Source organism: Heterodontus francisci, chromosome 30, assembly GCF_036365525.1.
Source record: "Heterodontus francisci isolate sHetFra1 chromosome 30, sHetFra1.hap1, whole genome shotgun sequence".
Taxonomy (NCBI): domain Eukaryota; kingdom Metazoa; phylum Chordata; class Chondrichthyes; order Heterodontiformes; family Heterodontidae; genus Heterodontus; species Heterodontus francisci.
This window is the reverse complement of record NC_090400.1, coordinates 4,206,253-4,233,842: the sequence shown is the minus strand read 5'-3', so window position 1 is coordinate 4,233,842 and position 27,590 is coordinate 4,206,253. Positions and strand designations below refer to the sequence as shown.

The window sequence follows — 27,590 nt, the reverse complement described above, 5'->3', positions numbered from 1 at the left end:
ATGAGAATGAGGTAGACAGACACTTTGGATACAGTGTAAATGGGGAATTGAGATGGGGAGTGGGTGAGGGGAAGGATGCAAGAGGTTCAATACACAATTCATTAAAAGCCGGTTCACAGGTACAAAATGCAATTAAAAAAGCTAATAGGACATTAGACTGTTTCACATGGAAAAGCAAGACATCATGAATGTAGTTACACAGAGCTGGTCAGAGCTCATTTGGGGCAGTGTACGCAGTTCGGAGCTCCTCATGAGAGGATGGGTATACTGGCTTTAGAGAGAGTCCAGCAACAATTCACAGAATCACAGAATAATACAGTGCAGAAGAGGCCCTTTGGCCCATCGAGTCTGCACCAATGCATTAAAGACACCTGACCTGTCTACCTAACCCCATTTGCCAGCACTTAGCCCATAGCCTTGAATGTTATGACGTGCCAAGTGCTCATCCAGGTACTTTTTAAAGGATGTGAGGCAACCCGCCTCTACCACCCTCCCAAGCTGTGCATTCTAGACCGTCACCACCCTCTGGGTAAAAAAGTTCTTCCTCAAATCCCCCTTAAACCTCCTGTCCCTCACCTTAAACTTGTGTCCCCTCGTAACTGACCCTTCAACTAAGGGGACACCAGGGTGACACCTGGGATGAATGGATTAGCAAGGAGACTGGGCAAAAATAGATTGCACTCTCTTCCAAAACATTCGGACTCTATCTCCTTCCTCTCCTTTAAAAGCCTTCTCTTCGACCAAGGTTTCACTCCTTTCTCTCAATTCTCCCGCTTCTCTTGAGAATTGCTCCATACTCTTCTACGCTAAATGTAAAATTACCCTGGAGATGAGGTGGATAAAGAATGTGTAAAGTAATGAAGGGAATGAATGTCTGTGTGTAGTGAATTTGCAGAGCTTGAACAAAGAATCAAACCAAATGACTACGGGTTGACAATGTGGTGTATATAGCTCTAGGAGCCAAATGGACTGAGGTCTTTAAAATAGAGACAGTGCTTCGTTGGGAAGCAAGGTGGAGAGAGTGCAGGGATTTGGCATTAGAGATAGAGCAGGGTCAGTGGGTTGAATGGCTTATACCTGATCCTATAAACACCCCGTGACACCCAATTCACCACAGCAGTATTTAGATGCCAGTCTCATATTTCCCACTTACAATTAAATCTTTTTACAAAAGACCCGTAAATTTCTTTTTCTCTTTCTTTCTTTGGCCTCCTTATCTCGAGAGACAATGGATAAGCGCCTGGAGGTGGTCAGTGGTTTGTGAAGCAGCGCCTGGAGTGGCTATAAAGGCCAATTCTGGAGTGACGGGCTCTTCCACAGGTGCTGCAGAAAAATTTGTCTGTCGGGGCTGTTACACAGTTGGCTCTCCCCTTGCGCCTCTGTCTTTTTTCCTGCCAACTACTAAGTCTCTTCGACTCGCCACACTTTAGCCCCGCCTTTATGGCTGCCCGCCAGCTCTGGCGAACGCTGGCAACTGACTCGTAAATAGACACAAGATATACTCATTAAAACTATTGGAGTTGTATAAAATATTTTACTAACTTTGTATATTAAATACACTGTACAAGAGAGCCAGGGCTTAGAAAGGTATTTCTATTTGAATATCAAACATTCCAGAAAAATGAATTCACACAAAGTGAATGGTAGATCTTTTGTTTGCCCTGTGCTTAGAAAAGGCAACTTGGGCTCAAAGTACAAAAGCAAGATGCTGGTAATCTGAAATAAAACGAAAATAGTTCTGATGAAAGGTCATCTGGCTGAAACGTTAATTCGGTTTTTCTCTCGCCACAGATGCTGCCAGACCTGTTGAGTATTTCCAGCTGTATTTATTTTGGGTTCAAAAGCCTGATCAACAAATCTTCCACAATCACACATCCCTGTGCTGATCGGGTTCTAGCCAAGAAGTTCCATCGTTTCATCAGTACTCAGGTCACTGACCGCCCATCACAAAGCTGGGTTCTTCAGAATCATCCACCTTCTCCTCTGGGCTATTCACCTCTTCTTCACTGCTAGAATTTTCATCAGAGCCTAGAGCATAGGGTGAAAAAGGTTATACCCAAATTCATGGAAGGTCACTGCATTCTGAGTTTAACTCTTTTCCTCCTGACAATTCAAGGTGAAAAGCTCCCAGAATATTTAACATAAAACATTTCAGTCCTTACCCACTGCAGCACAATGAAATCTGCTCTGTGAATAATTGTATTCCAAGTCTTAGTACAAACAAGAAAGTCAGTTAGCTTTTCACTTCCTCAGAGGTAAAGAAATAATCAGCTCCTGTCAAGAAGGTTGTAAAGTTCATGCACTATGTAGCTCACTTTGATATAATTTGGGATAACCAACTGTCATTGCTGGAGAAAAGGCTGTTGCACTGTTTAGCTCAGAGAACCAGAACCAAGATGTCAAACTGCACAGGCAGTGTGGGGTTTTCTGAACTGTAGCTCTCCTCTCTTTAGTGAAGTGTTAGGTCTGGGAAAAATATCAGAGAGGCCAGGGTAGAGTTAAAACATGAACAGAGGTTCTCAGAAGCAACTGAGACTAATTACACAACTGTGAAATCTGCCCTTTTTAATGGCTATTATGTAATGAAAAACTTTACTTTCAACGTTTTTTCATGGCCGAAGAAAAGGAAGGAAACTGAAAATATACTTTGAGCAACTTGACTGGCTGACTTTTTGTATTTTAATTGCTATATTTTCTTTACTGCTTCTGCAGATTTCTGATTTGCTACTCTTTTAGGGATATGAAACTTGAGCCCGAAACGTCACAACAGCAGGAGAGCCCGTGACCGAGAGGTAGTGGGAGAGCCCGTGACCGAGAGGTAGTGGGAGAGCCCGAGACCGAGAGGTAGTGGGAGAGCCCGAGACCGAGAGGTAGTGGGAGAGCCCGAGACCGAGAGGTAGTGGGAGAGCCCGAGACCGAGAGGTAGTGGGAGAGCCCGAGACCGAGAGGTAGTGGGAGAGCCCGTGACCGAGAGGTAGTGGGAGAGCCCGTGACCGAGAGGTAGTGGGAGAGCCCGTGACCGAGAGGTAGTGGGAGAGCCCGTGACCGAGAGGTAGTGGGAGAGCCCGAGACCGAGAGGTAGTGGGAGAGACCGAGAGGTAGTGGGAGAGACCGAGACCGAGAGGTAGTGGGAGAGCCCGAGACCGAGAGGTAGTGGGAGAGCCCGAGACCGAGAGGTAGTGGGAGAGACCGAGACCGAGAGGTAGTGGGAGAGACCGAGACCGAGAGGTAGTGGGAGAGCCCGAGACCGAGAGGTAGTGGGAGAGCCCGAGACCGAGAGGTAGTGGGAGAGCCCGTGACCGAAAGGTAGTGGGAGAGACCAAGACCGAGAGGTAGTGGGAGAGCCCGTGACCGAGAGGTAGTGGGAGAGCCCGAGACCGAGAGGTAGTGGGAGAGCCCGAGACCGAGAGGTAGTGGGAGAGCCCGTGACCGAGAGGTAGTGGGAGAGCCCGTGACCGAGAGGTAGTGGGAGAGTCCGAGACCGAGAGGTAGTGGGAGAGCCCGTGACCGAGAGGTAGTGGGAGAGCCCGAGACCGAGAGGTAGTGGGAGAGCCCGAGACAGAGACACTGTGGTATAGCTGAGTTGTAACACACACCATGGATAGGAAGGCTACACACAAGTAAAAGTTTTATAATATGCCAGTGGATCGCCTATAATTCTCATGCAAGGTCAAATTATGCACTCTCTTTATAAGGAATATACATGGTGCACTATTTTGCTGCCAAGATGAAGCTCCACCCTTCAAGGCCACTGTCCAATTGCTGTTAATCAATCACTGGGTGAGGTTAGAGATTATTTTTCTTATTTATTCTTGGGACATTACTGCCTTTGAGAAATTAACAGCCAACCATGCGGTCTGGGACTGGAGTAACATGTAGGCCAGACTGGGTAAACTGATAGGTTTTCTTCCAGGGTGAACATTAGTAACTAATTTAGCAGCTTCTGCTGTCATTGTTCTGGTGCCACTCCACAAAATACCAGATTCAATGAGTTTAACTGAACGGAGTTGCCAACCTATTACCACTACCACTAGATTGTGTCACTTCTCAGGCTGCAGGTCATAACCCACGACAGACCAACTTTTTTAAAGTAGCGTTTTTTTTCATAACGGTGACGATTACAGAAACCCTAGCTCCTTTGTTAAAAGAACGCTTTTTGACACAGAAATGCCTGACATGCAGTTTACATATGACAGTATACCAGCACATCTCCCATACTGCTAATACAGGCTGGATAGCATGCTGTTATAAACACAGCAGTGTTGTAGGTGCAGGCTGTTAGAGTCCAATGGCCTAGCCCTGCTCCTATTTTGTATATACCATAAAATGCACAATATACTATTCTGCAACAGTGTAACTGTATCCATTCAAGGTTGCAAAATCCAATTGACAAGTAAACAAAGCCTAATTGTTTAGAGGGAGACGAGTACAGAGTGAGGTTGATCAGAGTTTAGCTGCTCTTCAGGCTGTAAGTTAGAATTGAGGATGAGAATTGGACTTCCTTTCTCTTGTTACTGGGTGATGGAACTTTACAAATGGAATGTACTAGTGGGTTTCAGACTATAGTTGAAGCACACAGCAGGTTAAGGTTGTTTTGCCCGTGTGATGTCCAGCGTGACATTTGGATAGACTAGACATTAACACAGTGTGGCACATTCCTTGTGGCAATGCTTTTGATGAAGCAGAGTAACCACAAACTCATGTAGCGAGGCTATGCTGGGTGACAGATGCGAGAAAGACTGAATTTGGAAAGAAATATCTTAAGGCCAATTGAAGCAAGTGTTTGTCAATTGGCTTCTGTAAAATATATAATGTCATTGTGGCTGGATTCACAAATCTGTTGGTGAACAAAGATGGCTTGGAATTCTTAATACAAACAAAATGAAGCACAAATGCTCCAGTCATCTCTCTCTACAGCCTCTCCCCTCAAGTAAAAAAAAACACTTCAAATAGGTAACACAAAGGTTCTAAAATTCGTAGCTCAACATTTTTTGAAATAATTTGGAAAAAGATTTAAATGTCGATATAGACCCGAGGGGGAAAAAAAAAGAGACTTTTAGTTGCTGCACTGAATCGTACCAGTGCATTGACAGATATCCCACATTGCATATGCTCAGACTCCAGCAGACTGGGAACTGCAGGCACAGCTGTAATAACCCTCTCCAGCTTATAGTGAGTTTTCTGGGAACAGTATCACCTCTAAGCCCTGACTTTGAAGAAAGCCTGAGGTCAGAGAGATAATAATATTAATGATGGTAGACAAATATACCAACTTTAATCATGTCATTGGTGAGATTTTGTTACAAACCTTATTTTGAGCCCTGGATTTTGGAGTTTGAGAAAAACAATTGGTGGACAAAAGATTTTTGAAAAGGTCAAATGATCTAATTTGCTCAAACTTCAACCAATCAGGTGCAAGTGACAGAAATTTGCATATATACATGCAGCACCTGCAATGTGATAGAAAACTGATACTTAGGAAGTGGATGCCCTGCTTCCAAATTAATTTATTCACAAATCAGGACAATTCTCCTACAATAACTGAGGGGCATTAACTTCTCAAAACTCCCATTAAATAACAAAAGTTGGTGTGCCTCAAAATTAGGAACATAAGCCAGATCGAAACATTCCTTTTTGAGTTAACTGCCTCTACAACAATCTCGACATAACTGTCACATTAGGATTGCGCTCTTTAAAATAAAAGAGAACTCAACGTTTCTTCAACAGATCTAGGAGCAGCAGCTAAGCCACAAAGCAGACAAGGATTTGGATGAACCATTCAACAATTGCTGTTCATTACATCTTTCCAGGGAGAAACAAATCAAAAATAAGCGTCTTGTGATTTTGACGGAGACAGGAATGGATTTTAAAATTGAGCATAGCTCACCACCTGCAGTCTTCGTCAGCTCCTTCTTGGCTTTCTTCGCCAATAGTTTCTTCTCCTTTAACTTCTGACTGTAATGAGAAAAATAACTTGAAATACAAGCAGAAAATGACTAACTCAAACATGTTGATTAATTCTTCTTAACCCAAGTAAAAACCTGTGCTTCCAGCTAATATATCAACGATTAGATTGGCCAGTGATATGCTGTAAGTATGTCCGTGATCAATAACTTTTCTCCTGTGCTGAATCCAAGTGAATCCCTGCTTGCAGAACATGCCAGTGTCATTCAGTTCCCTGCTAAAGCTGGCTGCAGTGTCTAGTGACAATGTTCCCAAATTTATAATGAGGATGCAATGTTGGATCAAGACAAACTAACACCTTATAGGACCACCTTGGCTGACATCTTGTAGCCTCTTTACTCCATGACTAGGTTACTCACTGATCCATCAGAGAACCCACCACTGTAATTACAGATAAAAATCCCTCAAACCCATAACAGAATCAAAACAGGCATGACAGGATGACACTTCCGATCACACATTGCTCTGATTTACAACTTTGCACTGATTCCACTGAGTCCAGTGGGGATAAAATGGGAACCAGTTACAAACTATAATGTCCAATCACTTGCAGGGTCTCCTGGATCGAGGAGCAGTCCGGCTGCTTTTACCGTTTCTTCCTGCGCTTCTCTGTCTTCTCTTCAGCCACTCTCCGATTATTGTCCAGTTTCTTCTGGAATTCATCCTCGAGATGTTGCTGTAAAGAAAAGGATCCTCAGAGGAATTTTATGGCTAAACACCACTGTCATATAATAGCACTCATCACACTTCCATCAGATATTTCAAAGACAATCTCATGTTTAATATCAATGCAAGGAAGACAGGTTGAAACTTGATCTCCTCACCTATGTTTCATGCATCTCAACTTTACTGTAAAGATCAGAGTACAGCACCAGACTTTGAGAATTATGATCTTTGCTGAATTAATGCAGCAATCATACATATGACACCAACTGTCCACACTGGGTAAATAACTACAAGGGCACTGCTTACAACGTATTAATGTACCAACTATTTCCAATAGACTAAGCAAACGCACGTACTGGGGGAGGCCTGTCAATTTTATCCTATCGACTTCAAATGTACTGTCAGACCACTTCATTCAGGTTAAAACTAATACTTAGTGTTAAGACAAAGGTTTATGAATTAATACTTGAAGGCAGTCTAACCAAGCTTTCCCTGTTTAAAATTAAATCTCAGTTCTTCAGTGTTGCTGAGGCTTTCACCACTGGTCAACTATTAACCAAGTCCCAGCATCAGTTTCTAACGGTAACTGCCAGTGCGCACACCCACCACACCCCACCCCCACACACCATTCACACACGAGTCAGGTCAGCATTCCATTCGGCCAACGCCCCCTTCCACCTCAGCTTGCACCCCCGCTCCCCTTGACCAGTGCTCACACCCCACACACCCCCCACCCCCCACACACACAATAAGGAAGATTTAATTCCAATTACTCATCCACTAAACACTGTGAAATCACTATTAAAATATTTTTTAAAAAGCAAATCTCTGATCTAACAGTGATCTGTCATGGCAAGTTTCCTGGACTGGATGTTTTAAAATCTCCTGGCGGGTCCGCGGTCCGGGAGGCGGAAGTGGGTGCCAAACTCGCTCCCGCTCCGCATGCAGCTGCCGCCTCGATCGAGCGCTAAATGACCAATTAGGGTCTCGGCAGCAGATTACTGGATGAAAAGGGCAAGTGCAGGCAGGTGGGATGAGCATCGGCAGAGGCAGGGCTAGAGCTGGAAGGAGGTGCTGAAAGCCATTTAAAAGAGCTTGCAGCACCCTCAGTGGCTCTGAGAGGGCTACATACGTCGAGGAAGACGGTGGAAGGAGCGAGAGCGGAGCACAAGGAATAGACCTGGCTGAAGGGGAAAGGAGTGTAACAGCAATTAAAGAGGCGACCCATCCATTAATATAAATCTAACAGAGATATTGGAGGACCAGAACCCGCTTGCAGCAATGGCACAGAGAGGCAACCGCATGGCACCCAGGTTCTCGTAAGACTCCCTGCATGTCCTCCTCCAGGCAGCTAAGGCAAGGCGGGAGGTCCTTTTTCCAGCAGATAGACGGAGGAGGCCTCCCCAGTTCACCAAGAAGGTTGCGGAGGTGGTCAGCAGCCACAAGGTTGTGAGGAGGACATGGCCCCAGTGCCGCAAGCAGGTCAACAACCTTCTGCGCTTTACCAGGGTAAGGGGCATGTCACAGTCATTGCAGCTTTGAACTAATATGGGAGGGTTACTAGGTGTTGATGCTGCAAAGTCAAAGCCATTCATCTGGAGTGAATGGCTGCAGCCTTGTCGTAGGCCACATGCTGGGCACATCTGAGACACACATTGATCCAGAAATTTGCCAACCATACATTTCAATAGCAGTGGTTCCAGATGCAGCATGCACACAACGGATGAGTGGGTGCTCCTTCAAGTCAAGGAACTGAACTGATTGCCATGTGGTTCCACAGGAGAAGAGGGCACAGAATGCCCGAGAGGGGGCCCGGACCGGTGGCGGTGTGGTCAACGTCGCAATTCTCACCAGTGTGGAGGGGGAATTGCTGCTTGCAGGGGAGGATGAAGGATGCTCAGTTGCCGATGGTGCAGGCTAGAGCACCTGGCCAGGAGGGTGAATTCCCCAGAGTGCGGGCAAGGGGTGGTTAGCTCAAGCAATAAAGGTTGCTCACGAGGTCGAAGCCACACACGTGGCCACACTTGTTTTCCCCTGCAGGTGAAACACAGCAGCAGCCAGGCAGCGTCTCTGGGGCACATCCTTTGACGAGGAGGAGGGGACCTCAGAGGGTACAGTGTCATATCCTCTCGCCGCACCACGCTCAGAAACAGTCACCTCGGTTGGGCTGTTAGCATCCTCGGATTCAGTCACAACCTGGCGCCAGCACCACAAGTGCCGAACCAGTTGCCAGAAGCAGTATCGGCCGATGCCTCTGACACTCGGAGGACTGAGGGAGGCCAGGCCAGTGCAGAGGCCCATGCTGATAATGAGCCTCTGAGGACACCCATTCGGTGGGAGATGCTGCAGGTGCAGCGTGAGGTGCGTGGAGATCTGGCGGAGTCACCAGGGACGATGCGTGCTCTGGCTCGGACTTTGGAGATCTCCATTCAGGCCTTGAGTACCACCCAGTCCCTGTCATCTGCACAACTGGCCTCCTCCATTAACAGATTGGTGGCTGCAGCGGAGGGCCCGATCCAGCTGGCCATCCAAAGCCGGCTGGAGATATACAGAGACCTGCAAACCCTCACAGAATCAGTAAGCTCTATGCGGCACTGCCTCAGTGAGCGGTCAACAAGGCTCCTGCAACATTCAGCAGCTGCTCATCCCTCTGAGGTCAGCAGGGAGGCCCAACTGAGCCTCGTGAGGGCACAGGAGCAACAGTTGCATGCGTATGGGGGCTCCTCTCAGGACACTCCTGATGCATGCAGCGGTTCCTTGTCCCCTCTGCCAGTGACATTAGCACCTCAGAATCCCAGGGTGTCGGAGGGCGGTCCTGAGACTGCTCAGGGTCACCTCAACATGTCGGGGCCCTGATGGCCTTGGACAGGCAGAGGACCCCTGCCAAGGTCACCCCTGCCAAGCCATGGAGCACCCCGAGCAGCCACCTACCTCTGCCATGGCTAGCGGTGAGGGGTCATTGACATGCGTAAGCACTCTCAAACATTTCAAGAAATCACATTAACTGCACTAAGGTTTCACTGGTGCGATTTGGAATTATTTATTTGCTGTTAGACTTCACATAAAACTTATTAAATTTCTCACTTGGCATTTTTATCAGTCTCACGTCAATGATGACGTTTTAGGCGATCTTGTTATCCTGCATGAGATGGAGACTTGGGGGAGTGAGACATCTGGGCCATGCTATGTTTGATGGAAAGGTGGGCCGTTGCTGCTGAGATTTGAACCTGCAGGTGAGTGCTTTAGCGCTTCCAGCTGATTTGAATGCCTAAATTCAGACTGGCATGTCAGTCGCTGGGTGATGGGCCTCCAATCAGGAGTATTAGATGGGCCTGAGTATTAGAGCCTCCTGAGCCTCCCTTGTGTTCAACTCCTGCAAACCTCCAACTCCTTCCCCCTGCCATTCAGGTGGCTGCGCCCCCTCCTCCTCCTCCTCAACCCTTTCACCATCCTTGTCTGAAGATGCCTCGTGCTGAACAATGCCCTCATTCTCCAGGGCCTCCCCCTTCTGCAGCGCCAGGTTATGTGAGGCCCAGCAGACGACAGCAATGTGAAATACCCTTGCTGGAGAATACTGAAGGGCAACATCTGAGTGATCCAGACACCTAAATCTCATCTTCAGAAAGCCCATGGTCTGCTCAATGGTGGTTCTGGTGGTCGCATGGCTCGCATTGTACCATTCCTCTGCTTCATTCCATGGGTTCCTCACGGGCGTCATCAGCCATGTCTTTAGCAGGTAACCCCTGTCGCCAAGTATCCATCCTTACAGGCACTCGGGGGTGTGGGGGGGGGGGGGGGGGGGGAAAACGGGGTGCTGAATAGTGCTGGCACCTGGAAGTTCCTGAGAATGAATGCATCGTGACTGCTTCCTGGATAAGGAGTACACACCTGCAATATACCCATGCGGTGGTCACAGACAAGTTGCACATTCATTGAGTGAAACCCCTTTCGATTAATGAAGGCCCCTGACAGACCTGCAGGTACTCTAACAGCCACATATGTACAGTCAATCATGCCTTGGACCATGGGGAACCCAGCGATGGTGCTGAAGCCTCTGGCTCTCACGGCCTGACTGGTGGAGTCTGGAACTTGATGAACTGGTTGGCGTGCCTGAATATGGCATCAGTTACCACCTTAATGCAGTGTTGTGCTGTTGACTCTGAGATTCCACACGTCTCCTGCGGAAGCCTGGAAGGAGCCTGATACATAGAAGTTCTGAGCGACTGTGACCTTTAGTGCGACCAGCATTGAATGGCCATCCACGCAGTTGGAAACAACCTCCGCTGCCAACATCTCACACAGAGATGTGACAGTCTCTCGGGACAGGCGCAGTCTTCTCCGGCACTGGCGCTCTGACATCTGCAGAAAGCTCAACAGTGGACAGTACACCCTGCCTACTGGGTAACTCGTCTCCTCACAGGTGGTTGCTCCTGGCACACTCTGTGACCTTCTGCCCCTCCCCCATTACCAGGTTGCAGTTGGCCAACAGGTCACTGATTTCCCTGGCCAGTTGTCCTCCTGTCCCTACTTGTGACGTTCCCTTCCTCACTAGAGGAGCCACCTCCAGACTGGACAATGCCCATGGCTGCAGTGTTCCGAAGATGTAATGAGAACAGCGATTTGCTGCCTGCTGAAAGGACAGGCACTCACAAACCCCCCTCCCCTACACAGAATAAATCACTGATGCTGTGGCTTTACCAGGAATTTAACTCACTCAGGTGAACCCTGGAGAGCCAGCGATATCAGCACGACGTTGCAGTCAATGCAGAAATCTACCAGAAATAAATGAAAAATACAGTACCTCCAACTCCTTCACAGACACACTGGTTGCCGCTCTTTTAAAGCTGCCAGGTTCCCAACTCCCCCTTCGACTTGTTTGCTGGATGTAAAATGTGACAGCCGTTGTAAAATGGCCGACATTTGGTTTTTCAAGTACTTCAATTGGCCCTTAATTGTTGTAAATCGGACGGCGAGCAGTGCCTCCATCTTGCCTGCCATCTGAAGTGCATAAGATGGGGATTGGGCATCACGACACTGGAGACCCGATGTCATCGCCCGCCATTTTTTGGCTCGGCTGCCTCAGAGGACGCCCGATTTCATAAGGTAAAATTCTGGCCCTGATCTCCAGGCCACTATCCTGACATGACTACTGGCAGCGAGATGACTTTCACATCCAAAAGAAGCTCATTGATTCCACTCAGTGGAATCTCAGTTTCAGATTGTTTTGACAGCCAATGCAGAATCACCCAAGCCAGAAAATACATTGCCATCAAAGAATACAGCAGTTAATTTAAACCATTACCTTTAACACTGCAACAAACATGACTATGATTCCAAATGCAGGTATTTGTGATCACACAAGTATGGAGATCTCCACCTCTTCTCGGATTTCATACTATTGCCACCCTTTTAACCAAGGGAGCAATCATGCAGATACACACACCTGTACTGCCTGCTTTTCCATGAATTCCTCCCTCATGTACTCCCTTCGACGTAGGTGTCTGTAGACATGGAACTCTCCACTTCCTGCACCAGCACTTGATCCTATCATCACAGGACAATTATGACACTCAGTGTGGAGAAATGGAACGGTGTACAGTAAACAGAATGATTACCACTCAGTGCTTGAAAAAAGACAGCTGAGTTTCTGATTTGCAAATCAAGAACTCCTAGCTAAGTTTGATCTAATGGACTGTCAATCACATATCAGCAACTTCCACTTGTCACTTGTACCACTGTCCAGTGAGAAAAGAGAATGAAGTTGGACCTGGTTACACTCAGTGAATCCAACAGACAACTCTGCAAATTGACAGGTGGAAAGACTGCAATAATCACTGCTCAGACTGTCCCAAGCAGAGAAAAACAGAGTTAATGTTACAGGTCAGTGTGAAAGCAGCTGTACCTCTCTCTTCTCCAAGAAAATAATAAGCACTCTCATTACTAATATCTAATTACAGAAGGGCCTTTACAATTTTGCCCAAATGTGTACAAGAGGGGAGAGGGGTGGTAGCAATCTCCTCATTTTCTAGCTTTTAAAAACACATCCACGAAGTTGATTTGTTGCTTGTCCAGGTTTTAAGCGCCCTCATAAAGAAACAGTACAGCCCTCTCCTTGTCACAACAGGGTTTCTGTGCTCAGAAGTCCAGCTATGCATTCAAATAGGATGAGGGAATGGAGGGACGCACAAGTACTTTAGTTAGGTCCAATCTCCAAGTCCCATTTCTTTGTTACTAGAAGCAACCACAGGACTGATTTGCTGGGATCAAATGAACAAAATAGGACAACAATGGCAAATCTGTAACCATCAGTACCAGGTGGTGACTGCCCAAGATTTAGGGACTTCATTCATAGTCAGAGGGAGGCAATAAGTTCAAATTAAACACTTTTAAAATTTGTGCTTAGGTTGTGGGCAAGCCAGTCGGAACAAGAGGAGGCCATTCAAAACCTCAAGCAGTTAGATCACAGCTGATCCATATCTCAATTATATTCTGCATATCCTTTAATACCCTTAACTAACAAAAATCTATCGATTTGTCCTGAATATTTCAACTGATCCCTGGCATCCACAGCCTTTTGCTTAGAGTCATAGAGAGATACAGCACTGAAACAGGCCCTTCGGCCCACCTAGTCTGTGCCATCAACCACCCATTTATACTAATCCTACATTAATCCCATATTCCCTACCTTCCCTTAATTCTCCTATCACCTACCTACACTAGGGGCAATTTACAATGGCCAATTTACCTATAAACCTGCAAGTCTTTAGCTGTGGGAGGAAACTGGAGCACCCGGCGGAAACCCACACGGTCACAGGGTGAACTTACAAACTCCGCACAGGCAGTACCCAGAACCGAACCCGGGTCATTGGAGATTTCAGTATCTTTTGTGGGGGAAAGAAAATTCTTCCAGAGTTCGCTCCTAAATAGCCTAGCACTAATTAGAGGCACATTTCCTGTACATCAAACCACTTCCTATACATGCTGCCACATTTCCTTGAACCATTTGCCTGAATTTTTCCAAGCCTCATGTGACACCTTATTGAACACCTTCTGAAAATCTATCTGCATTGCATCCACTGCATTTCCTTTAACTGTGCAATTATTCACTCTTCAAAAACTATTATATCTGTCAAACATGACTTCCCTTTAACACAAAAGCAAAATACTGCAGTTGCTGGAAATCTGAAATAACAAAAAATGCTGGAAATACCCAGCAGGTCAGGCAGCATATGTGGAGAGAAAAACAGAGTTAATGTTTCAGGTCAACGTGAAAGGTCTGATGAAAGGTCACACAGAGCTGAAACATTAACTCCTTTTTTCTCTGTATAGATGCTGCCTGACCTGAATATTTCCAGCAATTTGTTTTTGTTCCCTTTAACACATCCGTGCCATCCAGAATTAACCCAGACATTTGGAAATGTTTAATTATTGATTCTAAAAAATTTGCCCCCAGCAGACGGTCTGCGGTTCTTGCCCGCAGCAGACGGCTTCCAGTTTATCCAAGTCACCCTTTTGAACAGAGGTATTACATCACTGTATGATGCTCACTTCTTTCAATAGCCTAGGGCGCAGCCATCAACCTACAGTTCTTATTGTTTCAGAACTATTTCTTTTCCAAAAGCTATCTCTTCCACGCTCTCCTATAATATAAAACTTTCTCACATCCAACATAATTGAAAAAACCAACGCAACTGGGCTCCAACTTTTAGTTACTATCTGGTCAGTGCATGTCCCTGGTGAAGAACATCTCATGGGGGTTATGGAATGAGGGCAACCAGGATTGGACACAGCTGTAGTACTCCCCTTAAAGGCTGAATGTCCGAGTACAAAATAATTCTACATATTATTTTCCATATTTATTGGCATCCACCTCCCCAACAATTATCCCATGGAGAGATTCTGCTCCAATTTAATAAATGTAATTTTTTAAAAAGCTGGCTCCTGATTTATGCAGCCTACCAACACTCTGTCTGCTGATTGCTGAAGGCCACTTGGGGGGAACATAGTACACCTCAGCGGAGTTAATGGCTTCAGAAGAGCAGGAAGAGAGGGGGGGCAGGAACTAAGTCCGGGGGGGGGGTGGTGGAAGGGAAACAGTGGTGGGAGTAAGCCTTACATCATATACACATCCTGAAGTGACAGAGTTCCTAATATAAAAGTAACATTTACCCATAACATCACGAACAAATTCTGGTGGCGGCCGTGGAGCCCAGTCCTTGGGTTTTTCCGAGATTGGAACTTGCTTATCCTACAATGAGAAATTTGGGTATAACTTTAATCATTATCTAACATACCAAAATGACCTCACCACATGTGCAAGGTTTCAGCAAGGTCCAAAGCAACAATGGGGCACTGAGGCCAACTGTATCAACATAATAAAATAAAAGCAAAATACTGCAGATGCTGGAAATCTGAAATAAAAACAAGAAATGCTGGAAGCGCTCAGCAGGTCTGGCAGCAACTGTGGAGAGAGAAACAGAGTTAACGTTTCAAGTCAGTGACCCTTCATCAAAATTGGCAAAAATAATTACTGTATCAACATAATACAAAAATTATTACTCTATCAACTTAATACTGCCCCAGTCTCCACCCCCCTCCCACAACACACCAACACAATTCTCCACCCCAACCCACGGTATTCACCCTCCCCGTCCTGCCTCCACCACCTGGGTATTAACTGCCCCATTCCCACCCCCAAGTATTCACTCTCCCCCTGCCCCCAGGGTATTCACTCTTACTTCAACCCCCACCCCACCCCACCCCACCCAGTAATCACTTCCTCCCACCCTGTACCAGGTAATCACGTTTCCCTCTACCCCCCACCCCTCACTGGGTAATCACTCTTCCCCTTAACCCCCCCCACTCCCACCGGGTAATCACTCTTCCCCCTATCCCCACCGGGTAATCACTCTTCCCTCTATCCCCCTCCCCACTGGATAATCATTCTTCCTCCTATCCCCCTCCTCACCAGGTAATCACATTTTCCCCCGTCCCCACCGGGTGATCATTCTTCCTCTTATCCCCCCTCCAACCGGGTAATCGCTCTTCCCCCTCTCCACCAGGTGATCACTCTTCCCTCTAACCCCCCCCCCCCCAACACCACCACCACGGGGTGATCACTTCCCCCTACCCCGCCCAACCGGGTGATCACTCTTGCCCCTATCCACCCAACCGGGTGATCACTCTTGCCCCTATCCACCCAACCGGGTGATCACTCTTCACCCACCCCAACCGGGTGATCACTCTTCCCCCGACCGGGTGATCACTCTTCCCCCTCGCCCCCCATTGGGTATTCATCCTCCCCCGGGCTGTTTTGACTCACAGGGTTTCTCATTAACCGCTCCAGCTTCAGGCGCTGTTCCTCGGCCGCGCTGCGCGGGATAACCAACGGCTGCATCACCTTCTTCGGCGGCCGCTTAACTCCATCCGCCATCTTGGACCAGCCGTCGCGGTGACGCCAACCGTTTACACGTCTTCGAGCGTCGCCTGCCGTAGCGCGCATGCGCGGCCCAGGGGCGCTCCGCCCGCACCAAGAGCAGACACTTATCCTCCCATTGACTGCAAATAAGGCTTAAAGTCGTTGGCATTCAAAGGAAAAATGTGGCTGTGAATGAGGAATAGACTGAAGAGGTTGTACGTATTAGTGGAGTGATATCAGATGGTGGGGAGAGTCAATCTCTGAGTCCATTACAGATTTTAAATATAGAATAGTGAATATCAGCCTCAATTCATCCACATTCCAGATGAAGAGTCAACATTTTGGAGGCCTGAGTCCACATCTCCATCTATGGGTGAAAGTTTTTTTTTATTTCCAAAATATACTTCATTCATAAAAATCTGTAAAAAAATACATTACCAAACAGCACCAAGTCAGACAATACAAAGGAGATCAGTTTCCTCACAACCCTTCCATTTCATTTTTCGTGCCATGTACATTTTACAGCAAACAAATATTTTCCGGATACAGTTCGGGGGGTTTTCCATGGATCCAGCCCCTCAGTTCAGCTTGGTGGGGGGACCTTACACTGTGGTCCTTCCCTATTGAGTCTTTGCCACGGCTGCCCCAAGCTTTAGTGCGTCCCTCAGCACGTACTCCTGGACCTTGGAATGTGCCAGTCCGCAACATTCGGTCGTGGACAACTCATTGCGCTGGAAGACCAGCAAGTTTCGAGCAGATCAAAGGGCATCTTTCACCTAATTGATAGTCCTCCAGCAGCAGTTGTTGTTTATCTTGGTGTGCGTCCCTGGGAACAGCCCGTAGAGCACAGACTCCTGTGTTAGAGCTGCTTGGGATGAACCTCGACAAAAACCACAGCATCTCTTTCCACACCTGCTTTGCAAAGACACATTCCAGAAGGAGGTGAGCAACCGTCTCTTCCCCACCACAGCCACCTCGAGGGCATTGTGCGGAGGGGGTGAGACTTCAGGCGTACAGGAAGGATCTGACGGGGAGGGCTCTTCTCACCACCAGCTAAGCTACATCTTGGGGCTTGTTTGAATGTTCTGGTGATGAGGCATTCCGCCAAATGACTTTGGCAGTCTGTTTGGGGAACCATCCGACAGGATCCACCGTCTCCTTTTCCCGTAGGGCCTTCAAGACGTTCCGTGCAGACCACTGCCTGATGGATTGGTGGTCAAAGGTGTTTTTCTGCGGAAACTCTCCCACGAAGGACAGATGGTACGGCAACGTTCCGCGGCAATGTGGCCAGACCCATCCTTCGCAACACCAGGGACAGATAGAACCTCAGCGCGTAGTGACACTTGGAGTTTGCGTACTGGGGATCTGCACACAGTTTGATGCAGCCGCACACGAAGGTGGTCATCAGGATGAGGGTCATGTTGGGTACATTTTTCCCTCCCATGTCCAGAGATTTGAACATCATGTCCCTCTGGACCCGGTCCATTTTGGATCCCCAGATGAAGCGGAAAATGACTTGGGTGACCGCCACAGCGCAGGAGTGGGGTATGGGCCAGACCTGCACCACGTACAGCAACAACGTGAGCACCTCACACCTGATGACCCATAATGGAGAGAGATCGCTGCTCCCACATGCTCAGCTTGTGTTGTACCCTGGCTACTCGCTCATTCCAGGTTTTGGTGCACGCCCCGGCCCTTCTGAACCATATCCCCAGCACCTTCAGGTAGTCTGACCTGACGGTGAAGTGGGCAAAGGATCGGTCAGCCCAGTTCCCAAAGAACATGGCCTCGCTCTTGCCATGGTTAACTTTGGCTCCCGAGGCCAGTTCGAACTGGTCGCAGATGTTCATCAGCCTGCACACAGACAGCGGATCCGAGCAGAAGACGGCGACGTCATCCATGTACAGGGAGGTTTTAACCTGAGTGCCTCCACTGCCTGGGATTGTCACCCCTCTGATGCTCACATCCTTCCTAATAGACTCAGCAAAGGGTTCAATACAGCAAACAAACAAGACCGGGGAGAGAGGACAGCCCTGTCTGACTCCAGATTGGATTGGGAAACATTCTGATTCCCACCCATTGATTGAGACTGCGCTACTGATGTTTGTGTAGAGCAGTTTGATTCAATTGCAGATTCCCTCCCCGAACCCCATTTTGGTAAGCACGTCCATCATGTAGGTGTGCGATATCCTGTCAAAAGCCTTCTCCTGGTCCAGGCTGATGAGGCAGGTGTCCACCCCCCTGTCCCGTACATAGGCGATCGTATCCCTGAGCAGTGCGAGACTATCAGAGATCTTCCTGCCGGGAACAGTACAGGTCTGGTCAGGATGAATCACCAACTCCAGAGCAGACCTGACTCGACTGGCTATGACTTTTGACAGAATCTTGTAGTCAACATTAAGCAGTGAGATGGGCCGTCAATTTCTGATTTCTGCCCTCTCCCCCTTCCGCTTGTAGATGAGGGTGATGATGCCTTTCCTCATGGATTCTGAGATGCTGCCGGCCAGGAGCATACTTTAGTTTAGAGATACAGCACTGAAACAGGCCCTTCGGCCCACCGAGTCTGTGCCGACCATCAACCACCCATTTATACTAATCCTACACTAATCCCATATTCCTACCACATCCCCACCTGTCCCTATATTCCCCTACCACCTACTTATACTAAGGGCAATTTATAATGGCCAATTAACCTATCAACCTGCAAGTCTTTGGCATGTGGGAGGAAACCGGAGCACCCGGAGGAAACCCACACAGACACAGGGAGAACTTGCAAACTCCACACAGGCAGTACCCAGAATTGAACCCGGGTCGCTGGAGCTGTGAGGCTGCGGTGCTAACCACTGCGCCACTGTGCCGCCCTCATATACTCTCATATACTTCCAGCAGGTCCAGGCCGACCCAGTCCCACAGGGCCAAATACAACTCCACCGGTAAGCCATCGCTTCCGGGAGTTTTACTCGTCTCGAAGGACTTGACAGCCTTTGTCAGCTCGTCCAGGGTTAGTGACTTGTCCAGTCTCTCCCTCATGCTTTCATCTAAGATCTCTGTGATAGATGACAGGAAGGACTAGGAAGCTCTGCTGTCTGTAGGCTTCACGTCATACAGCCCAGCATAAAAGGATTTGCTGATCCTTAGTATGTCGGACTGCGAAGACGTTACCAAGTCGTCCTCTTCCTTCAGGTTTCTGATCACAGAGCTCTCTCTGTGTACCTTTTGGAAGAAGTAACGCGAGCACGTCTCATCCTGCTCGATGGAGCGGACTCTGGACCGGAAGATGATCTTGGAGGCCTCTGTGGCAAAGAGCGAGGCCTACTGACTCTTCACCTCATGGAGGTCCTCCTTGACCTCGACCCCCACCGACTGCAGCCGGAGCAGATTTTGCATACTTTTCTGGAGTCGGGACATTTCTCTCTGTCTCTCTCTCGCCCTCTGAACACCTTTGAAGATAAAGAACCTCTTGATGTTCTCCTTGATTGCCTCCCACCAGTGAACTGGAGACTCAAAGAGGGGTTTCATGGCCCTCCAACCTTTGTAATCCCTTTTGAGTTCCTCAACGTTCTCTGGGGTTAGCAGTGTAGCATTGAGCTTCCATGTCCCCCTGCCAACCCACTGGTCGTCCTGTAAGTGACAGTCGGCCAGTAAGAGGCAGTGGTCGGAGAAGAACACCGGTTTGACGTCGGTGGATCTGACCATGACAGCATGGGACACAAACAGGAAGTCAATCCTGGAACGGGCAGACCCGTCCGATCTTGACCATGTGTAACTACGCTGTGCTCTGTCTGCAGATTTGCTGAAGACGTCGTGCAGTTTGGCATCTTTAACTGTTTCTATTAGGAATCTGGACATAGCGTCCAGTTTGCTTTCTTCATATCGTCCAGCTGTATCGATGATGCAGTTGAAGTCACTGCCGAGAATGACCGGCCTGGACGTAGCCAACAGCAATGGGAGCTGCTGGAAGACGGTCAGCCACTCGCTGCGTTGAACCGGGGCATACACGTTGATCAACCGGAGTGGAGCATTGTTGTACATTACATCTGCTATGAGGAGGCGACCGCCCACCACCTCCTTAACTTCGGAGATGGTGAAGTTACCTCCCCGCAGCAGAATATCCAGGCCGGAGGAACGGGAATCATTACCCCCTGACCAGATCGATGGCCTGTGGGACCACCATTGCGACCATTGCCTGTACGTGCTGAGGTGTGGTATTCCACACTCCTGCAGAAACAGTAGGTCGGTTTTGACCTTGGCAAGGTAATCCAAGGTTGAAGCACATCACGTAGTGGATTTAATGCTATGCACGTTAATTGAAGCAAACCTTATACCCATTTTTAAGTTAGTTGTTGCTTCCTATACCATTTGTCCTTGCTAGTCCAGTCCTTCCATATGTTCCTGCATACCCATAGTGTACGCAAGCTGTTTCACGATCGTTGGGCTCAGAAACCCCTCCTGGTTTTTCATGCAGGGTTTGTTCCGCTGGGGTGATATCGGGGGCGGGGGGGGGGGGTGCGTCTTGTAGGCAGCAAGGATCGGGCTGTCCTCTGCTGTTCCCCTCTGTTCCTCCTCAAAAACATCACTGCTCCCGGCTTCCTGGAGTTGGAGTGCGCCAGACGTGTCGCTACTCTTGGTGTCCCGGAGCTGGGATGCGCTGGGCATGTTGCTAGGTTTGGTACTTTGGGTGTGGGGCACCCTGCGCCCATAACAGCTTCCAGTGCCCTGGGGCTGGAGGGCTTTATCTTCCAGCTCCTTTGAGTTCTGCCACCTCTTTTGCAGGTGCTGTCGTTCCGGCACTTCCTCATCCAGTGAGGAGGAACTACTATAGTCTGTCTCAGACGGTAGCCTCCTCTTGCCACTGGTTTGGGTGGTGGCCTGTTCCGCTTTTGGAGGTTTTTCCTTTGTGGTTTTCCCTTTTACCACTTGCCACTGACCTGTTTGTCCATCTGCTGCCTCCTCCTCCATTTATTCTATCTGTGGAGGAGGGGTTTCCGGGCACAGGGTAAGTGCTGGGTCGCTGGTTTCAGCTGCTTCCCCTTTCTTCTCCTTCTCAGGTAGACTTTCCTCACTGCGGAGAGGATTGCTCATCTCCTTTACAGCACCAGACGCATTCGTATTCATATGCCACCTGAGCATAACTGAGGCAGCGTTTGGGGCAGGTTTTGTAGAGATGGCCTGCCGCACCGCACAAGTTGCAGCACTTACTCTGTTTACAGTCCTTGGTCTGATGGCCTTCCTTCTTGTAGACAACCATTTTGCAGGTAGCTGCCACGTGACCAGATTTGCCACAGGTGCGACAAACTCTGGGCTGCCCAGCGTAGACCAAGAAGCCTCGACTTCCCCCAATAGCGAAGATGGAGGGAGGAGTGGATGATGGCTCCATTGGCATCGACCTTCAAGGTCACCTTGACCTGCGGCTTGCTGGTCCAAATCCCAAATGGGTCCTTGACATCTGTGCTGCTGCCGGCCACCTCAACGTACCTGGCGAGAAAGGTGAGTACATCCACGACAGCAACATGGGGGTTGTAGAGGTGAATTGTCACCACCCAGTCACGTTGTGATGGCAGTGTGAAGAGTGGCTGCGCTTTGAGGATGGACAGCGGTGCCAGGTTCCCTTTCTCCTTGAACACCTTCAGGAACTTGATGCATCCCACCACATTCTTAAACATCACGTCGAAATATCCACTGCTGGGGAAGTCCTGCAGGCAGAAGATGTCCGTAGCTTGGAATCCATAGCAATCGATGAGGATTTTCTTGATGAAGAAGGTACAATCAACAGTGCATCTCCTTCCTTGTCCTTCACCACCACCCGAATGGTGTTACGCACTCCCTGGCCTGAAGCTCAAAGATTGGTTATAGCCATTTTACTCAAAGCATACCCAGGACAGGATTAGAGGCCACTGATTGAGCTGGTCCAGATTCCTTACCCAAACCTCCCTCACTGTGCCTCACTCCTGTTAATGTCAATTGAAGCAGATGAATACACTGCTAACTGCGGCTAGGAATTTGCACCAATGGTATATAGCCATATTCAATCCCATCAGTATACAGTAACAACAGGGGAGGCAGTGGCATACTGTTATTATCACTGGACTAATAACCCAGAGACCTAGGGTATTGCTCTAGAGACACAGGTTTGAATCCCACCATGGCAGAAGGTGGAATTTGAATTCAATTAATAACTCTGGAATGAAATAAATCTAGTCTAGTGATGGCCATGAAACCATTGTCCATTGTTGTAAAAACACATCTGATTTATTAATGTCCTTTAGGAAAGGAAATCTGCTGTCCTTACCTGGTTTCTACATGTGACTCCAGACCCACAGCAATGTGGTTGACTCTTAATGCCCTCTGAGATGGCCGAGCAAGCCACTCCGTTGTATCAAACCACTACAAAGTCAATAAGGAATGAAACAGGACAGACCACCCGGCATCGACCTAGGCACCGGAAACGACAATGGCAAACCCAGCCCTGTTGACCCTGCAAAGTCCTCCACACTAACATCTGTGGGTTTGTGCCACCAACTAGTCAAGCAACAGCCTGACATAGTCATAGTCACAGAATCATGTCTTACAGACAATGTCCCAGACATCACCATCCCCAGGTACGTCCTGTCCCACCGGCAGGACAGACCCAGCAGAGGTGGCAGCACAGTGGTATACAGTCGAAAGTGAGTTGCCCTTGGAGTCCTCAACATCGACTCCGGACCCCATGAAGTGATATAGCATCAGGTCAGACATGAGCAAGGAAACCTCCTTCTGATTACCACTTACCGCCCTCCCTCAGCTGATGAATCAGTCCATGTTGAACACTACTTGGAGCAAGCACCGAGGGGAGGCAAGGGCACAGAATGTACTCTGGATAGGGGACTTCAATGTCCATCACCAAGAGTGGCTCAGTAGCACCACGACTGACTGAGTTGGCTAAGTCCTAAAGGATATTGCTTCTAGACTGGGTCTGTGACAGAGGGTGAGGGAACAAACAAGACAGAAAAACATACTTGACCTCGTTTTCACCGCAGGTACATCTGTCCATGACTGTATTGGTAGGAATGACCACCACACAGTCCTTGTGGAGACGAAGTCCTGTCTTCACATTGAGAATACCCACCATCGTGTTGTGTGGCACTACCACCGTGCTAAATCAGATAAATTTTGAACAGTTCGAGCAATGCAAACCTGGGCATCCATGAGGAGCTGTGGGCCATCATCAGCAGAAGAATTGTATTCAACAATCTGTAACCTCATGGTCCGGCATATCCCCCACTCTACCATTACCATCAAGCCAGGGGACTAATTCTGGTTCCAGGAAGAGTGCAGGAGGCAATGCCAGGAGCACCAGGCAGATCTCAAAATGAGGTGTCAACCTGGTGAAGCTGTAACCCAGGACTACTTGCATGCCAACCAGCATAAGCAGCATGTGATAGACAGAGCTAAGCGATCCCACAACCAACAAATCAGATCTAAGCTCTGCAGTCCTGCCACATCCAGTTGTGAATGGTGGTGTACAATTAAACAACTAACAGGAGGAGGTGGCTGCACAAATATCCCCATCCTCAATGATGGGGGTGCCCAACACATCAATGCAAAAGATAAGGCTGAAGCATTTGCAACAATCTTCAGCCAGAAGTGCCGAGTTGATGATCTATCTCGGCCTCCTCCTGAAGTCCCCAGCATCACAGATGCCAGTCTTCAGCCAATTCGATTCACTCCACATGATACCAAAAAACGACAGAAGGCACTGGATACTGCAAAGGCTATGGGCCCTGACAACATTCCGGCAATAGTACTGAAGACCTGTGCTCCAGAACCTGCCGTGCACCTAGCCAAGTTGTTCCAAGTTGTAGCTAAGCTACAACACTGGCATCTACCTGGCAATGTGGAAAATTGCCCAGGTATGTCCTGTACACAAAAAGCAGGACAAATTCAACCCGGCCAATTACTACCCCATCGGTCTACTCTCGATCATCAGTAAAGTGATGGAAGGTGTCGTCAACAGCACTATCAAGCGGCACTTGCTTAGCAATAACCTGCTCAGTGATGCTCAGTTTGGGTTCTGCCAGGGCTACTCAACTCCTGACCTCATTACAGCCCTTGGTCCAACCATGGACAAGAGAGCTGAACTCAAGAGGTGAGGTGAGAGTGACTGCCCTTGACATCAAGGCAGCAATTGACTGAGTATGGCATCAAGGAGCCCTCGCAAAATGGGAGTCAATGGGAATCAGGGGGAAAACTCTCTGCTGGTTGGAGTCATACCTAGCTCAAAGGAAGATGGCTGTGGTTGTTGGAGGTCAATCATCTGAGCTCCAGGACATCACTACAGGAGTTCCTCAGGGTAGTGTCCTAGGCCCAACCATCTTCAGCTGCTTCATCAATGACATTCCTTCAATCATAAGGTCTGATTGCAGAATGTTCAGCACCATTCATGACTCCTCAGATACTGAAGCAGTCCATGTAGAAATGCAGCAAGACCTGGACAATATCCAGGCTTGGGCTGACAAGTGGCAAGTAAGAATTCGTGCCATGCAAGTGCCAGGCAATGACCATCTCCAACAAGAGAGAATCTAACCATCTCCCCTTGATATTCAATGGCATTACCATCGCTGAATCCCACACTATCAGCATCTTGGGCGTTCCCATTGACCAGAAACTGAACTGGACCAGCCACATAAATTCGATGGCTTTAAGAGGAGGTCAGAGGCTAGAAATCCTGCGGCGAATGACTCACCTTCTGCCTCCCCAAAGCCTGTCCACAAGGCACAAGTCAGGAGTGTGATGGAATACTCTCCACTTGCCTGGATGGATGCAGTTCCAACAACACTCAAGACGCTCGACACCATCCAGGACAAAGCAGCCTGCTTGTTCGGTACCCCATCCGCAAACATTCACTCCCTCCAGCACCGATGCACAGTGGCAGCAGTATGTACCATCTACAAGATGCACTGCAGCAACTCACCAAGGCTCCTTAGACAGCACCTTCCAAACATACGACCTCTACCATGTAGAAGGACAAAGGCAGCAATTGCATGGGAACACCACCACCTGCAAGTTCCCCTCCAAGCCACACACCATCCTGACTTGGAACTATATCACTGTTCCTTCAGTGTCGCTGGGTCAAAATCCTGGAACTCCCTTCCTAACAGCACTGTAGGTGTACCTACACCATATGGACTGCAGTGGTTCAAAAAGGGAGCTCACCACTACCTACTCAAGGGCAATTCGGGATGGGCAATAAATGCTGGCATAGCCAGCGATGCCCATATCCCCCATGAATGGATTTTTAAAAATAACATAGCGCAGGTACAAGCCACAGGGCAATAATATAGGGGGAGGACCCTAAGAAAGGAGAATCCAGCAGGATCATTGAGAGAGGGGAGACTGCGGGTCTGGTACTGGCCACTGGGGAAAGGGTGTGGAAGCAGAGAGTCAACACAGACTGGGAGAGGGTCACAGAATCACAGAATTGTTACAGTGCAGAAGGAGGCCATTCGGCCCATCATGTCTGCACCGCTCTCCGAAAAAGCAATTCACTCAGTTCCATTCCCCCACCTTCTCCCCATAACCCTGCATATTCTTCCTTTTCATATAACTGTCTAATTCCCTTTTGAATGCTTCAGTTGAACCTGCCTCCACCACACTCTCAGGCAGTGCATTCCAGACCTTAACCACTCCCTGCGTGAAAAAGGTTTTCCTCATGTCACTATTGCTTCTCTTACCAAATACTTTAAATCTGTGCCCTCTCATTCTCGATCCTTTCACGAGTGGGAACAGTTTCTCTCTGTCCAGACCTCTCATGATTTTGAATACCTCTATCAAATCACCTCTCAACCTTCTCTTCTCTAAGGAAAACAGTCCTAACTTCTCCAATTTATCTTCATAACTGAAGTTCCTCGTCCCTAGAACCATTCTCGTGAATCTTTTCTATACTGCAATGCCCTCACATCTTTCCTAAAGTGCGGCGCCCAGAACTGGGCGCAATACTCCAGCTGAGGCTGAACTTGTGTCTTATACAAGTTCAACATAACCTCCTTGCTCTTGTACTATATACCCCTATTAATAAAACCCAGGATACTGTATGCTTTATTAACTGCACTCTCAACCTGTCCTGCCACCTTCAATGACTTATTCACATATACACCCAGGTGTCTCCAATCCTGCACCCACTTTAGAATTGCACCCTTTATTTTATATCGTCTCTCCATGTTCTTCCTACCAAAATGAATCACTTCACATTTCTCTGCGTTGAACTTCATCTGCCACCTGTCTGCCCATTCCACCAACTTGTCTATGTCCTTTTGAAGTTCTACACTATCCTTCTCACAGTTCACAATGCTTCCAAGTTTTGTATCATCTGCAAACTTTGAAATTGTGCCCTGTACACCAAGGTCTAGGTCATTAATATATATCAGGAAAAGCAAGGGTCCCAACACTGACCCCTGGGGAACTCCATTACAAACCTTCCTCCAGCCTGAAAAACATGTTTCCTGTCACTCAGCCAATTCCGTATCCATGTTGCTACCATCATTTTTATTCCATGAGCTATAACCATGCTTACGTCTGTTGTGTGGCACTATATCAAATGCCGTTTGAAAGTTCATGTACACCATATCAACAGCATTGCCCTCATCAAACCTGCAGAACCTGCAGACAAGGGTGGTGCTGTTGTTGTATGGCGTACCGACCTGTACCTTGCAGAAGCTCAACACCAACTCACAGACACTTCTTCCTACCTCCCTCTGGACCATGACCCCACCACTGAACATCAAGCCACTGTCCAAAGGACTGTCATTGACCTCATTTCCTCTGGAGATCTTCCGTCTACAGCTTCCAACCTCATAGTCCCGCAACCCCGGACAGCCCGCTTCTATCCTCCATCCCAAAATCCACAAACAGGACTGTCCCGGCAGACCCATTGTGTCAGCCTGCTCCTGCCCCACTGAACTTATTTCTTCCTATCTTGACTCTATCTTTTCTCCGCTGGTCCAGTCTCTTCCCACCTACATCCATGACTCTTCTGACGCCCTACGTCATTTTGACAATTTCCAGTTTCCTGGTCCCAACTGCCTCCTCTTCACTATGGACGTACACTCGCTCTACACCTCCATCCCCCACCAGGATGGTTTAAGGGCTCTCCGCTTCTTCCTTGAACAGAGGCCCAACCAGTCTCCATCCACCACCATCCTCCTCCGCCTGGCTGAACTTGTTCTCACATTGAACAACTTCTCCTTCAACTCCACTCACTTCCTTCAAGTAAAAGGTGTTGTTATGGGTACCCGCATGGGTCCGAGTTATGCCTGTCTTTTTGTGGGATATGTCGAGCATTCTTTGTTCCAGTCCTACTCAGGCCCCCTCCCCCAACTGTTTTTCTGGTACATCGATGACTGTATCGGTGCCATTTCCTGCTCCCGCCCCGAACTGGAAAACTTTATCAACTTTGCTTCCAATTTCCACCCTTCTCTCACCTTTACATGGTCCATCTCTGACACTTCCCTTCCCTTCCTCGACTTCTCTGTCTCCATCTCTGGGGATAGGTTGTCTACTAATATCC

At 48.2% G+C, this 27,590-nt stretch overlaps 1 protein-coding gene across 2 annotated transcripts; it reads right to left on the bottom strand.

The window, feature by feature from the left end:
* Positions 1–1,514: 1,514 nt before the first annotated feature.
* Positions 1,515–16,101, bottom strand: prkrip1 (PRKR interacting protein 1). Of its 2 annotated transcripts, none has more exons than XM_068010040.1 (6): positions 15,953–16,101; positions 14,800–14,878; positions 12,074–12,174; positions 6,555–6,640; positions 5,888–5,955; positions 1,515–2,028 (listed from the first exon to the last, which is right to left on the bottom strand). In XM_068010040.1, the coding sequence occupies exons 1-6, from the start codon at positions 16,061–16,063 to the stop codon at positions 1,931–1,933; spliced, it is 543 nt and encodes a 180-aa protein (XP_067866141.1). In that variant the 5' UTR covers positions 16,064–16,101; the 3' UTR covers positions 1,515–1,930. The 2 variants fall into 2 exon arrangements, with proteins under 2 accessions (XP_067866141.1, XP_067866142.1); XM_068010041.1 differs by having other exon boundaries at positions 5,891–5,955.
* Between the last annotated feature and the right edge of the window lie 11,489 nt (positions 16,102–27,590).